This window comes from Melanotaenia boesemani, chromosome 20 (assembly GCF_017639745.1).
Source record: "Melanotaenia boesemani isolate fMelBoe1 chromosome 20, fMelBoe1.pri, whole genome shotgun sequence".
Classification (NCBI taxonomy): Eukaryota; Metazoa; Chordata; class Actinopteri; order Atheriniformes; family Melanotaeniidae; genus Melanotaenia; species Melanotaenia boesemani.
This window is the reverse complement of record NC_055701.1, coordinates 13,676,190-13,691,703: the sequence shown is the minus strand read 5'-3', so window position 1 is coordinate 13,691,703 and position 15,514 is coordinate 13,676,190. Positions and strand designations below refer to the sequence as shown.

General features: G+C 37.0%; 1 protein-coding gene across 1 annotated transcript; it reads left to right on the top strand.

Moving 5' to 3' along the window:
* The first annotated feature begins 3,264 nt into the window (after positions 1-3,264).
* ivd (isovaleryl-CoA dehydrogenase) lies at positions 3,265-14,402 on the top strand. The gene is made up of 12 exons (XM_041971609.1): positions 3,265-3,528; positions 4,551-4,640; positions 4,833-4,884; positions 5,025-5,194; positions 5,305-5,398; positions 10,356-10,486; positions 10,667-10,763; positions 10,863-10,956; positions 12,648-12,729; positions 12,867-12,971; positions 13,103-13,175; positions 13,407-14,402. The coding sequence occupies exons 1-12, from the start codon at positions 3,397-3,399 to the stop codon at positions 13,538-13,540; spliced, it is 1,254 nt and encodes a 417-aa protein (XP_041827543.1). The 5' UTR covers positions 3,265-3,396; the 3' UTR covers positions 13,541-14,402.
* Positions 14,403-15,514: the final 1,112 nt, after the last annotated feature.

Below are 15,514 nucleotides of genomic sequence, written 5' to 3'. Positions count from 1 at the left end.
TAAAATAAAAGCAACACATTAATTTAAGTGTTAAAGAATCAGTTCATTTTCTTCTCACGGAACTTTTTGCAGAAATGAAAATTTTGCATGATATTAAATGCTTTTGCTTTTTTTTTTATTTTATTTTGTCTTCTTAAAGATAGATGACTGATCCTCCACCACGTGTGAATATCTGTTACACGGGGTTAAATTTAGGGGTTAAAGTTAAAGCAGTCCAAAACGACACTGATTTTTCAAAGATGAAACATTCATCCATTCATTTTCAATACCACTTATTTCAGTTCAGGGTCGTGGGGAAACTACAGCCTTTCCCAGCAACGAGCCAAGATAAAACATATCCTGAAAATACATCAGCAGATTACTGGACTTCCTTAAGTTGTATAACCTGTCCAGGCATCAATGATTTTTATTAGTTGGTAATAGTTTATTTATTTATTTATTTTTCCTTTTACATGTTATGTCCACAATGAAGTGTAGCAAAGTCTTCATAGGTATTGTGGAAAACTATTTAGAGTTTAATTTAACTAACAAGAAATATGATTTTTTAAATTTTATTTAGTTATTTATTTGATTTGTTCACTATTTTCTTCAACAAAGTACACTGCTACAATTAATTAAGTAGAATTCAATTCTGTTCAATTCAATTAAAATGGAATAACTTGTACTACATGTCACTACCCACCTCAAGCCTGCAGTTTTGTAGGGCTACAAGGGGTCACGGACAGCTGAATCACCAAAGTTTGTGCACATCACTTTGCGTATATCAATCATTGCAATACATGCACAAGCATTTCCATTTCTTTACAAATAAACAGCAAAGAAGAAAAGTTTTTTTCATTACATAAGCCAGACAAAAACCCAGTGTCCCAGGTAAAACCAGGTAAACCAGCCATACAGCATTTTGTTAACAGGTGACTGTTGGGTATGGTTTAAATAATGACATCAAGCAACCAAGGTCATGTCTTCAACGAGGAAATAGATAAACACAATTATTAGAAGATAGAATTATATTTTTTTTTTATTGTTAGTTTGAAGGTTTATAGCAAATACTTGTAGTGTTGCAGAATCAATGCACCCAATGTTCTTGGTGAGCCAATCAGTGAACATAATAAATGTTCAAAAGCTTCAACAGATACTTGCAGAATGTGTAAATGGGATTTCATACATTTATTTTAAACTATCTTTTCAGTCTCACCCTCTTCTGATCTTCTTTCCAGATGACATGAATGGGAAGCTACTGGTGGATACTTTTTTTTACTCCCACTTGGTACCAGGTGCTGAGTGGCTCCAAAGTTTCCAGCAGGGTGGTTGATTCCTGAAAGTTAACTAACAGCTGCTGATGAGGATGAAGAAGACCGTGGCCTGGATTGAACACCTCACCTGCAGAATGTGTGTAATCTGGAGGGACAACAGTACAGACAGATGAGTTATAGTAACTGCTGCGGTCACAGATGAAACCCACAATGAGATTTAATTGGTAGACACCACAAAGCATTTCTTATTTGTACTTTTTTCCATTTATTTATAAGTGAAATGTCAAAGCATGACTAAAATTAAGTCTTTTGGTCAGAGGCCAGAGAAATAGTTTAGCTTCATAATCAATAACTCATTCAATTGCTGCAGTGCTTCAAGTGACAACAATAAAAAATCATTAATAGCTTCTATTTGCATCTAATAAAGTCGACACAATCATCATTTATAGGTTATGAAACCAAACTTTATGTGTAGATGGTGACATACTGGGTAAAAAAAAAGAAAGTTTATAAGATAGATCTGGCGAAACATGCATCTGTATCATAATACATCACACAAATTTGGCTAATGCAGACAAATGTTAGTAATTAGAGGACACCTACAGAGTTCCTGCACTTGTTAAATGTCAAGTGTTAAAGAAACTCTGTAATGTAGCGTGTTTTTTAAAGGGTTTGAAGAAGAAACAGATAAAAAACTTGGTATTGTGGAAAGGAGAGCTCACACAGTGTCACAGCAAGGTGTATCTTAACAAGGGTGGTATAGGGTGGTTATGAAAGCTCACACTAGTAGCAGAATCCTGCAGAATTAAAAGTGCATGAGACATATTTGGGACATAATGTAACTACATCAGGATTTTATTAAATTATTTTGTCTCAGTTAGGTCCTCAGCATGGATGGTTTGACCAGTCACCTCATGAACTCTTCCCATTGGTGTGCACCAACCTCAGCCTCTGGTCCCTGGTGTTCTGCTTCTGTCTGGAGAATGTCCGACCTGAAGTGGCTGCTTTCTCAAGAAACATGGGCCATATTTAGGGGTTTCTAAAACCTGGAGGCCACCTCCTGGTCATCAGAGCGTGGGAGCTGATTTGCCACTTGGGTGATCCAGGGTAAAAAATCTCCATGGTCACACTGAATGAAGCCAGGTTTATGCTAACTGAAGGAGAATGGGTTCATTTAATCAAACTCAAGGTTTACATGTTAGCCAGACCGAGACTGATGTTAGTTCAGGAGTTTAGGATTAACGGTGTGGCTGGAGTGCTGCTTGTGAAAGCAGTGAAGGTGGTACAGGACACAGCTTTGGTCTACGGATAAATTTAGCTTCGTAAACAAACCCTAAATTCTGGTCATGTTTTTACTCCACGGTAACCTATTTACATCATGTATACAACAAAAAGTGTTGAATAAATGAAAGTGCTCCTAAGACAGTTGTCTGCAATCCTGTGTCTCATGTGAAGTTTATTTCTGTAGCTATGAAATGTTTGTGTATGTAATGGGAAAATCTGAAGTGAGTCCTCTTCAATTTCTGTAATTTCATTTGGCTTTTCAGTTAGAGAAATATAGAAGTCCAACTAAAAGCTCTGAGAAGAGTATTGTGTGACTTAAATAGATTTAGCGATTAATGGACAAGTTGAACAACAAAAATATAGCTATAAAATTAATAGAGACTATGATGAAAAAGAACAAATGAAATCAGACAGAATAATAAACACATAAACAATATTTGCTTGTAAGAGGCAATATTTTAAGTAATTAATGAAGTACTACAATGTGCTGTGCTTGTTGTAGTAATATTTTTGACAGAGGGCAAACAAAAAAATGGTTCGTTGTGCTTTGAAAGCAAAATTTTGTTGTGTTTCAAAATATATTTTTTTCATCATTGAGTCTAGATAACAAACCAACAACATGCTTAAATACAATTTTACAACTTTTACTAAATTTACTGCCCTGTCCGCTGGGTGACACTGTTGCTAATAAAGTTGTTTATGTGGCACGAATATAGCCGAAGAAGAAGAACGTCTGCGTAAACGACGTTTGTGATACTGTGAAATAGTTTCAGAGACCTCATTTTTCCCTGTGCAAAAGGACAGCCAACGCAAGGTTTTTCCCCTCCCTCGTTTTACCTGAAGTCTTGCAAGCAGCACCATGTTTGCTGTAAGAAACGCTCTTCGCCTCGGCTCCAGGCTGTCCATCCCCGCCGTGGCGAGGAGGGGATGTGCTGGAGCTGCCATCCCCGTGGACGACGTAGTGAACGGACTCACAGACGAGCAAATACAGGTTAGCTACATAAGCTAGCAAGTCCTAACAAAACAAAGTTCACTCGTGTGTGCAGACATGTTGCTTGTGTGGAAAAACAGTCCAAATAAATCTCATGGAAACAAAGTTTTAGTATGTAGCAATGTTTACTGACTTTTGTACACGAAAGAAAATATTTTAAAGGACATTGGCCGCATGACTTGATGACATAACATTAGCTAGCAGATGCAGACAGCCAGACCTTGATCTTAGCATATAGCTATGATCACTTGCTAAAATGTTTACAAGAGGAGCTACAAAATAATATTGAAGTTGTTGTATCAGTGTTTGATTTGGAAGTCCACTAAAGTAAACGGAGCAACATTTCTCCTGGGTCTGATATAAATCACTTTAATGTTTTGTCCTTATACCAGAAAGGTTAGGAGCTATCTTATCGTAATTTAAATGTTGAGCGGTATAACATTGTTTCATAAATGTCATTCAGTTAATCAAGTTTATCAAGTTAAACGTACAAATACAGGTACAGTACCTGGTATTTTGGTTCATAGTGAAGAAGACTGCTGGGTGGAGAGCAGAAGGGGTGGAGTTCATACGGAGTATTTGATTGGGTGAAAGGGTCTGTCCCATAATCTTGCTTTTTTTTATGGGTTTAAATGTACCTATAATGGTATACAGGGATAGGTCACTGCAAATAAAGATCAAGTAGTAGTGAGCTAATGATGGCTGAGATCTCTTCCACAGTAACTGTGCCTCCATCTTTAGGGCAAAGAATGATTAGATCAGATTGTAGATTATGGAGAGTTGTGACTCTTTTAGGATTTTAGGTCGATGCACCGTTTAAAATGTACATTATCTTAATGTATGTCTGAATGAATGCTGTCATAATAGTGTATCCACTTCATAACAATTGTTTCTACCACAATGAGAAAAGTGCTGCAGTGCTGTGCCAGATTACATCATATTTGGCTTAAAATTGATAGCCTTTTCATAGTGATAACGTATGAGTGAGTTATGTAGATACTTGTTATCTTTCTTTTTCACAGCTAAGGCAGACAGTTCGTAAATTCTTCGCAGAAAAGCTTGCACCTTATGCAAATGAGATCGACAAGACTAATGATTTTCCAGGAATGCGGGTGAGTTAAAAAACTCCATTAAAAGGTGTGGCTAAAGTCCCTGAATAAATAACATGGCTCAGAATATTAAATGAGCACGATTTATCCCATACGCCTCCTGCTTTGATTTTTATTTAATTTTTACTTCAAACTTGCCACGAAACAGGGGGCAGTATTTTAATCTAGAAGCTTATTGGTGTGTTCCTTCTTCAGGATTATTGGAAAGCAATGGGAGAGATGGGACTGCTTGGCATCACTGCTCCAGGTATGACAGCTGTCAAAGATCTGCAGGTGGAGACTCAACAATCAGAATGGCTTCCAAGAAACAGATTAGTTGTATTGCATGAGTTAATCATCTGTGAACTAAAGTCTGCTCTCTCAGCTCACGCTATATATTCCTCTCAGTGGAAAATGGGGGCACTGGATTGGGCTACTTAGAGCATGTTATTGTGATGGAGGAAATGTCACGGGTGTCAGCAGCCATTGCTCTCAGTTACGGCGCCCACTCGAATCTTTGTGTCAACCAGTTGGTGCGACATGCCAATCCGAAACAGAAAGAGAAGTACATGCCGAAGGTCAGTGCTTAACATTTCTTCACTATATGAGATTTCAGAATGCTTAAAACAATCAGAAGGTCAACTTGATTGTTTATATATTGATTTATCTCCATTTTCCCTCTTGCCAGTTAATGACAGGAGAGCATGTTGGAGCTCTGGCCATGAGTGAGCCTAATGCTGGCTCTGATGTTGTGTCCATGAGGCTGAAAGCCACAAAGAAAGGTAGGATGCCAAAAAAGTGGATGATTGATTTGCATGAGTGATACATGCTTTGAATTTAAAATAGTGGGTTCAGTTGTACTTATGTGAGATGTGCTTTATTCATTCAGTGACATTGCAAAACTTTGTGCAACTCTATGGAAATTGGATTTATTGATTAACATACTTATTGGAGGGGGGCAGTCAGGTCAGCAAATGCTTGCACTAAGTAGTCATACAAAATGAATTCTTTCTTCATCTGGCAGTGAATTGTCTTATTAATTTAAATTAAATAGGTCTGTACCGCAACCGTGACATGCATATTAATCTAAGCAACTTTATGAAATCCAGTTTGTAAACATGGTAGCCAGCTGACACACTTTTTATCTTTGTTTTTGAATTTTCCTGCCACTCTTAAGCTGTCTTGTCTGCATGTTATATTAAAGGTTTACACACAGATTTTTATTAGGGTTCAAATGAGTGAACTATGACCGCCTTTTTCCAAAACCTTTAGCTTGTCTCCGTTGAAGCAGCTCATGTTCTCTTCAAGGGATGAAGCTGTAATGTTGGCTCCAAATTGGTCTATTAGTAGCATTTATGGCAAGCCTTAAGAGAGCTGGTGCAAACAAACAAACAAAAAAAAAAAAGAGAGAAAATGTGTCTGCACATTATACTTTTAAAAATTGATATACGCCACAAGCGGAAAAAAGTCATAGCTTTTGTTTTGTCGGACACCGTTCATAAAACAGCTGTCTGAGCTTTACATGGGACTGTCAGGGGCTACGATCACCTTGGACATACCGTCGTTTATGGCTGTTGCATAAGTGGGGGATGTGGGTGTTTAACACCCTCACTTTTCATGATGAGAGGGTCCGACACCCACACTTATTTTGCTGTTTCTTTTGTTTGTTTGTTTTAATCTTTTGTTCAAACGTTGCTGCTGCTCCAGACGCTCTACGTCTCAGTGCTGTGCGACTCCGTCTCCTGTTACTCCTTGAATCATGACAGGACTGTCGGTGATCAGCTGATTTTTCTGCCCCAGCATCGCCTCTCGTAGTTTATCGTTCAGCTCGTGCTGAGGAGGAGGAAAATAATAGGATCTTGATGTAAAACAGTAGCCCGTTTCAGTTAGGTAGCTTTTTGTTTGCATTTGTTTTACATTGTTTTCATTATTAGCTGAGGTTTGCTGGTGACATGGTAAAATCTGCTGGTATAACACAGCCAAATGGATCAGGTTCAGATATCTAGCAAGTGTCAAGATTTAAAAAGGGATGTCTTCTTTAAATCATTGGTGCTGTGCAGATGTTGGATAAGCAGGTTTACCTTTTAGGAGCCATGAATGAGGTGAAGATAAATTATGAACAGGTTTTGAAATACAAATCAGAGCAGTACCCTTCTTTACAAGGTAGTTGACAGGTAATAGAAAGGATTCTTATGCAGGGGCGAGTCTAGAAAAATTTTGATGAGGGGCCAGACAGGGGTACTGACCAGGAAAAGGGTAGCACAAAAGAGATTTTTTTTTTTGTTGTTTGTTTTTTTTAAGGCCTAGATTTTAGTAAATAATTAGCTGAATATCGAAACTTAAGTGGTTATCAGATGTTAAATTTGGAAAAACAAACAGCCTATGACATTTTTTAATGTTGATGTAGACCAACATATAGAAGTGCATTACTGCTGCTACAGTCATGGTGTAGATGTATAATTCTGTAAGGGAACGATGGTTAAACTTCATTGTCAGACACATTGCAACTTTGGCCTTTGTCAGACTTTATAGAAGTAAAATGGGATGTATTGATCAATAATGGATGTTGCTCCATCTGAGGTCAGTTGGCATCTGTAGCTGACTTGACTGTACTGAGGATTCTCAGTACAGAACAGCTACTGGTTACTAATTATTTGACCCAATTACTTTCACTGCTGTTTTCACTATATTTGTGAGAAACCATCACCCAAACCCAGACCCAAACAGCCTGAGTCTGCGTAAGAAATGAAGCCTTTGAGCCGGTCTGCAGCACAGATAATTAACATGGCCACTCCAGCACAGGGTACAGTAGTATATTCACTTCGTCAATGACAACTTGGAAAACTTTCATTTTGGATATTAAAAGCAATGCATGTGTAAGGACCATATTGTAGTAACTGGGAGCATTACTATAACCACCTTTTTTATATTGCTGTACCATAACAACAAATCTGGCTCTGCCAAAGGACAAGTTAGACAAGGTTAACTCGGTTATTTTTTAAATAATCTTTTTAAAATTGTGTAAATTTCTTTCTTGTAAGCAATTTAGAAAAAACATTTTAAAATAGAAATAGTCATGGATTCGAGGTGTGACATGTTCTTTGCGATATTGTGCTGAAATTTCAGATCAATTATGACGGTGTCCAGGCTCAGGATCTTTTTTTTTTTTGCCATCACCCTTGGCGAAATGTGTTCCAGCATAAATTGAACATCTGTGAGCTGAGATCTCTGAGACGTCACTGCATCAAGAGCTGTCATTCACAAATGGCTGATACAACTGCATCTTTACTGGATTACCATGAGAACCTTTGACAAGCAGTAAAATAAGGATTTATGTTCACTGTTACCACTTAAACAGTACTGTGCAAAAACAGAAGCCTTGAGTTAACCTTGCAAAGAAGAGTCAGACATGTTTTAAATAGAGCATCACACATCAATCAGTACCCAAGATATTTATTTATTTATTTAATTTTTTTTTATAATGGAAACTGTGTGCTCCAGTTCAGCTGAAAAGGACCATCCAGATTAACGAAATATTCGTGAAAGCATCATTAATGCAGAAAAAGTTAAATGAGAATGTAGAACAATTAATGCTGCATTCACAACGACATCTATCCCAGAGAAGTTTGTCAATTTTTGTAACAAGACAATGCAAAACCACATTCAGCACATATTACAGAGGCATGGCTGAGAAAGAGAATGGTACAGGTACTGACTGTAGTTTGGACCTCGGGTGGGGGTGGTAGTAAGACTGTAATCTCATGCTACGGCACACCTAGAGACATGTTTGCAAAAACAGAGGAACAAACTCTTTAAAGGCTTTATTGTTTGTAATCCTCAATTGCAGAACCCCTTTTTAAGTGTTACAAAATAGAATTGTAACATTAGGTGTTAAAAGCTTTACTTCCCAGTTTTTGGGGGGAATGTGTGGCTTGCCTAAAATCCAAAAATGGATGTATATATTACACATGAAAGTAAGTTGATGAGACAAAATGGAAAAATGTCCTAGATTCATACCATCTCCAGAGTAATAAAAGTCTGGGTAAATGTAGGAATTGTTTGAACAGCAATCACCATCTAGTCCACCGAGGACAATAAAACATTATTTGTGGGTAAATGTTATCAGCTCAGGGCACATTAGTGCAGTGTAACAAGGTGTTAGGTTCGAAGATAGATAGACAATGTAATAAACTGAAAATTGTCATCAGCTGATGATTTTACTGACTTCTTGAACCATCTTCATCATAAAGAAAATCATACTTTTAACCAAAATCAGCAAATTATGTGCAGATGCCAGAATGTTTGCGTTCAGTCTTAAAGCGGATTGTCATTTGAAATCTATTATCCTGCAATTATACATTTTTCTAGACTTGCTCCGATCACTGTGCTGCTGATGAAAAGACTGGACAATTCTTTAAGGCTCAATTGACTTTGGGCTTTTCTAGTGACATTTAGCACGTATCATTGATAGTGTGCAAACAACTGACTCTAATAGTGGGCAGCTTACTCAAGATTGTTACAAAAATTTTTAGTATTTACATGAAGGGGTCCCCAGGGAAAATAGGCTGGGAACCAGTGGTGTAAAGGACTAAATTAAATTGTAGTTTTCTGTAAAACTCTGTTACGGGCGAGATTGCAGCAAAGCTAAATGTTTGCATTCAATGAATTCCTTTAAGGCCAAGGACTGAATTGTGTCTCTTTCAGTTAACGCCATCGCATGTCATGTCACGTTACTGATAAGCTATGTGGCCTGATAAGAGGAGCATTTAGGCTCTTAAGTGCAGCCTGGTACAGTCTTTAAGGATAGAAGAAAAGTTAACATCATGTACAATGTGTTCACAAATTCTTAATGTCAGACGTACTCTAGGCTCTTTTTTTTTTAAATCATTGAACCTCAGTGAAACAAGTCCCTTTGGTAGGTTTGCTTCCTGAAGGTGGATACGGGCATTTTAGAGTGTTTGTCAAGTGTTTGGACTGTATTGCTGAGTTTGAGTTGAGCTATTTTTTTTGTTAACTCTGACTCTTCATCTAACTCTGCTGTGCCGTGTGAGGAAAGCAGATTGAGGATGAAGTAAAGATGCCAGGGGGGATAAATTAATGGAAATCAATGAGATGAAATGTAGTCAAACATGAATGAGAACCTCTTTAAAGAAAGAAAGATGTGAAGAGAGGAGGTACAAACCGTTCCAGTGGGTAGAGGAAGACAAAAACATTATCAGTGCCCTGTGTGTTTGTTAAAGAACTGATGGTATCAAAGCAGAAAATGTAAAGCCACCAGTGGAAAGTTCACAGAAATGGAAATCTAGCTGTGGTGTGCTTCCACTGATATAACACTAGCTGGCTGGAGACATGATGGTTTTGTGGTTACACCTCCGTTCTTGCTCTGTAAACACTGCTGGTGAAGCGATTGTTGATTGTAAGGGTAATGATGGAGTAGTGCTGTGCGTTTTAATCTATGCAGGTTAAGCATAGAGCCTGAGGTGTTTCCCAGATAAGTGGTTTTATTATTCAGTTGTTGAATAATGTGATGGTGTAAACATTTTTATGGGTAATTATTACACAGCTGCAATCACAGCTTAATCTTAAAGCTTTCAACAGCTTTTGAAAGATGTCTTTATGCATAATTATAGTATGAGTGATGTTTTCTTCCAAATGGATGCTTTAAATCTCCATTCTCTTTCAAGTTTCCATGCATTTTCCTGTTTTGTGTATTTTTCTTTCTTTTTTTTTTCTTTCCAGGTGACTACTATGTACTTAATGGCAACAAGTTCTGGATCACGAATGGGCCAGATGCAGATGTCCTTATTGTTTATGCCAAGACGGATCCTGAGGCACATCAGAGAGGCATCACAGCTTTCATTGTAGAAAAGGTAAATCCAGACTGAAGGTGTGCTCCTCTCTGCCTTCTTGTGTTCTTATTACTCAGTGGATGTGAAGAGGTGGCATATGTAGTTTAGTTGTTGTAGTTTAAAACTAAATCATATGAATCATAGCAGTTAAATGATGGTTCTTTGTTTGCACAGTTTATGTTTTTTTTCCATCCTTTTCAGGGTATGCCAGGATTCTCTACTGCACAGAAGCTTGACAAACTTGGCATGAGGGGATCCAACACCTGCGAGCTGGTCTTTGAAGACTGTAAAATCCCAGGTATTATTTGAAATGCCTTTGCATGTGCTAATGTGACCCTGGTGTAAAGTGACTGCTTTACAAAGAAGGTGTTTGTTTGTTTTTACCTGTTTGTTACAGAGGAGAACACACTGGGTCCTTTGAACAAAGGTGTATATGTGATGATGAGTGGTTTAGATCTGGAGAGGCTCGTACTTGCAGCTGGACCAGTTGGGTAAGGATTTTTAAACTTTTTTATGATGGGGAAAAATAGTTAGGAAATTATTATTGTCATCTGAAAATTATTCATTTGGGGAAAATTGGTGTAAAAGTGTCTCCATAGATGGTTTATAAGATTGTTTGAATCCTTAAGTTCGGCATTCAGCCAGGTTTGGTTTCCATTAATGCATTTCAGTAACTCACCTTTCCCCTTTCATGGCGTGGCTCAGTATAATTATCAGGCATTTTGTTTTCTGCTACAATAAGTACCTCCTTAAATGTCACAGTGATTCTCTTTCATCTTAACCTAAACTGAGAAAACATGTCACCTCCTGGGTTTAAATTGCTTCCACTGTTGGGGGGGAACAAAAGGAAATAACTGCTGGTGGTGACTTTGCTTTTCTTGTTTTAAAAAACAAACAAATAAAAAGAAAAACATTTATTACGTACTGGTAGATAACCTGTGACAATTCTTGCAATAATCCCCTGTCCAGTCGGTGATCTGCAGTGTCTTTACATCAACATAAATTTGACATCTTTAAAACATAATTCTCAGCTCATTTGAAACTTCAGTTGAGGTACCCAGTAAACCAGGCATGTCAAACTGGTCCAGCAAAGGGCCGTGTGGCTGCAGGTTTTTGTTCCAGCCAGCCAAGAGCACACAGTTTGACCAATCAGCTGTCTGAAGACTGAGATCAGTTGATTGAATCAGTCAAATCTGGTGTGCTGCTGCTTGGTTGGAACAAAAACCTGCAGCCACACGGCCCTTTGCTGGACCAGTTTGACATATGTGCAGTAAACGCTGTTACATGGCACTACCGAGAATAACAAAAACACACTCACAAACAAATAAAACTTGCCACTTAATGGAAAGGGAGCCAATGTAATCCTACATATTGTATAATAATAGTAATAATTATTATTATTATACACTATAATAATAATAATAATACATATGTTTAATAAAACAGGTTATTCAAACAATGAATAACTCAGATGAAACAGTCTCGAGGGAGCAAATTTGTTGCAGTATTTTAAACAAAAATATCCACATGGTGTGAACTTGTATACTCTACATTTGTTGTATTGCAGGAACATTCAGACATTATTTTAATTTCCTTTTATTTCCTATTCAGCACCTTGGGGATGGAATAATCTACAGAAAGTTCTTAAACTAGACACACACTTGTCCATAAATGAATTTAAAACTTCCATAAAGAATGTGGTGATGGAGACATGCCTGTTTTTTTTTTTGTTTGTTTGTTTTGTTTTGTTTTTGTTTTTTTTAGATATTTTTATGACTATATGTACTTGTTGTCTTATTATGAAAATGTAAATTGTTATAATATGTATCCTGCATTTACTTTGTGGTTTGGCTGCTACCTCGGCCAGGCCCTGGTTAAATAAAGGTTAAATAAAAATAAAAATAAAGTGAAACAAACAGATTTCCAAATGATTACAACATTTTTATTACAAACACTTGAAAATTGTTACAGTGTTGTTAAAAGAAGCAGGTTTTAACGTCCTTTAAAGAAAAATAACACCTCTGGTAAAAAGAAATGTCTCAGCATGAAAACACAAAGAAATATTTCAAAATGCTGTTTTTGTTTGTAGCATCATTCTGTTTACAAAGTAATGAATGTATGATTATTCTGTAGAATTGGGAGTTGAATTACTCTCTGTGTCTAAAATGGTATTACTTTTCAGCATAATGCAGGGAGTTTTGGATGCTGCTATTCCTTATCTTCATGTCAGAGAAGCTTTTGGACAGAAAATTGGACACTTTCAGGTTTGACTATTACAGTTCACTTTATGTACAGCTTGAAAAAATAGATAATATTTTGTTATTAGAATGAATAATTCCTTAGAGTTTAAGTTGGCAACTGCAGAATATAAAAGTTTAAATTGACCTGATCTGCTTTGCAGCTGATGCAAGGCAAGATGGCTGACATGTACACCAGGCTGAGCTCCTGTCGGCAGTATGTGTACAATGTGGCCCGAGCTTGTGACAAAGGACACTCAAGTGCAATGGTAAGAGTGTTTCATTTTTAATCCCAAATTGTGTGATTTGATTTGTTGTAGGGCCCCCATATAAAGTTTCATTAGTCATCAACTGTTTAGTCCTTTGGGCTCCACGGTGACTGTGATGGTTTCTGTTGCAGGACTGTGCCGGAGTGATCCTGTACTGTGCTGAGAATGCCACTCAGGTTGCTTTGGATGGCATTCAGTGTTTGGGTAATTTTCAAGAAAAACTTAGTAAAACTTAAATGTTAAGCAAATACAGATTTCTTTTACTGAGGATAAAGAAACTTGTAGTTCAGGTTCTAATTGCCTTGAAGTGACAGTTTTCTATTTTTAATGGTCAAAGATCAACTTTTATTCATTAAGAAGTTGTATCTGTTAGTGTTTGTTTCATTATGTGTGCACTGTAACATGTCTAATGTGTAATCTGTATTGCTTATCGAGGTGGAAATGGCTACATCAACGACTACCCAGTGGGGCGGTTCCTACGAGATGCAAAGCTGTATGAAATCGGTGCAGGCACGAGTGAAGTCCGCAGGATGATCATCGGACGAGCCTTCAACTCCATGTTCAAATAGATGGGAAAGAAATGGCAAAGACTGACTGAGTGGTTTGTTGTGAATGAAGTTAATCATACCTGGGACCTTACTGTAAGTTGTTGCTGCCATTCAGATGGTTTTTACATGGTTCACTGGCATCTTATTCACGTACAAGACATTGTACATAAACTCACTCGAGTTGGAAATGACGTTAAGCTGTGGCCAACAACAGGCACAATATATTAAATTTCAGTTTTCATTATGTGGCCTTGATGATTTGTCTTGTTTTTTGTTGGGGTTGCTGTTGTCTCACTCTAAGTTACTGAATAACAACTGAATTCCAATAATGCAATAGATCATAATAATTGAACCGTATAAATTGGCAGGTTGCTGCATGTTTAATCAAACACTCCTACCAGAGCTTTACAGCAGCTGCTCCTTAGAACAAGTTATGTAATGAAAATGTAAATTCATGTGCTCTGAGGCTGAAAACTGGCACATCCAGCTTGAGTGTTGTTCCAGTTAAAGTCACTACAGTTTAATAATTTATTTTTCCATTTCACCAGTATTTTTTTTTTTTAACTTTCCATCTGTAACTATAAGATTTTCTATGTAAAGTAACCGTTCTTCAAATCTTCAAAAGCTCCGTCATGATTTCAATGCAAATGGAAATAACCGAAACAGCTGAAGTCTGTGTATTTCTTCATTAGCATTAGTATTTGTCTTTACTTTTAGGTAGAAATATAACTGTTTTCAGAATTGGTTCTTCTATATAAATCTTCTGTAAGCTGTTTTTGTCCCATCTGTGAAGGTCTGATTTTCCATATGATGTAGATGTACAGTATGAAATTGTATGAAATATATTAGTTTCGTTTGCAATAAATAAAAATCAAAGAATTTTTTTATTTTGATGATGTTTTTGTGTTTGAAAAAGTACAAAATGTCCCACTTTCATACTTTCATATTGGGTTCAATAATTATCACTAAATCTGGTGTAACTTTTAACACTTATTAGAGAAACAACAATTATGCCATTTGAGATTTTTTTTTCTTGATTTTTAGGATCTTATATAACTGATAAACCTGAGTCATGAAGAGTTCGTCACAGGTTTTATGTTGGATTCACCACAATTGGCCATATCAAATTAAAAAAACCTGATGGATTCAGAGTTCCACCTAATTTATGCACTGGCTTCAACACAAAACCATAACAAGTAAAACAACGGCCTACACTGATGCTACTGAATTGAAAGTAAATATGGCATAAGAAGTTTGTGTTTGGTGATTATTTCTTCTCTTCAATAATACCAACTGTTGTATTATACATAAATGGAAAACCTGATTAGTCACCTTTATGAGGTAAATTGTTTCTGTGGAATGAGCAACACAGCTAAATGTGGGTAATACACCCAAAAAATGTACTAAAGTTTCCTGCAAAATTCTGTCACATGTTTTGAGTTGCTTATGATGGATGATTTCACTCTTCCCACAATAAAAAGAAAAAAAATTATATATTGTCTTGGCAATAATATAGGCCATTTTATACATTTTAAACTGTCGGGGTCCTTAAAATTGTGTGGAAGATCCAGGCACAGCTACAGCAACTTGCTAGCTCCTCTTCACACCGGTCACCAGCCTGGTTACATTTTGCTGTGGAATGGCTTCCCATTCCTCAACCAGGAGATGTTGAAGGTCAACCAACGTGGTTGCGTTAGTCACCCTAGCATATGCAGCATGACCAAGCTGACCCCACAAGTGCTCAGTGGATTTGAGGTCTGGACTCAGAGCAGGTTATTTAGTCTTCCTCACTCCCAAATTCTGGAAATACTCTGTGATGATCCTGGCTCTGTGGGAGAGACTGCTGTTATCCAATCCAATCTAGTTTTATTTATAAAGCACAAACAAACAGTATTGTACCAAAGTACTGTACAATTTTAAGCAAATCATAAAAGGTAAAAAATATATAAATGAAAAAACATACATACACAGTTCAATATAAAATCAACAATAAGA

What these genes read in the sequence shown, in the direction of transcription:
- ivd (XM_041971609.1), top strand. Translation starts at nt 3,397, where the DNA reads ATGTTTGCTGTAAGAAACGCTCTTCGCCTCGGCTCCAGGCTGTCCATC. An exon ending in TCACAGACGAGCAAATACAG is followed by an intron (nt 3,529 to 4,550) that starts GTTAGCTACATA and finishes TCTTTTTCACAG; the next exon opens with CTAAGGCAGACAGTTCGTAA. An exon ending in CTTGCAGCTGGACCAGTTGG is followed by an intron (nt 10,957 to 12,647) that starts GTAAGGATTTTT and finishes ATTACTTTTCAG; the next exon opens with CATAATGCAGGGAGTTTTGG.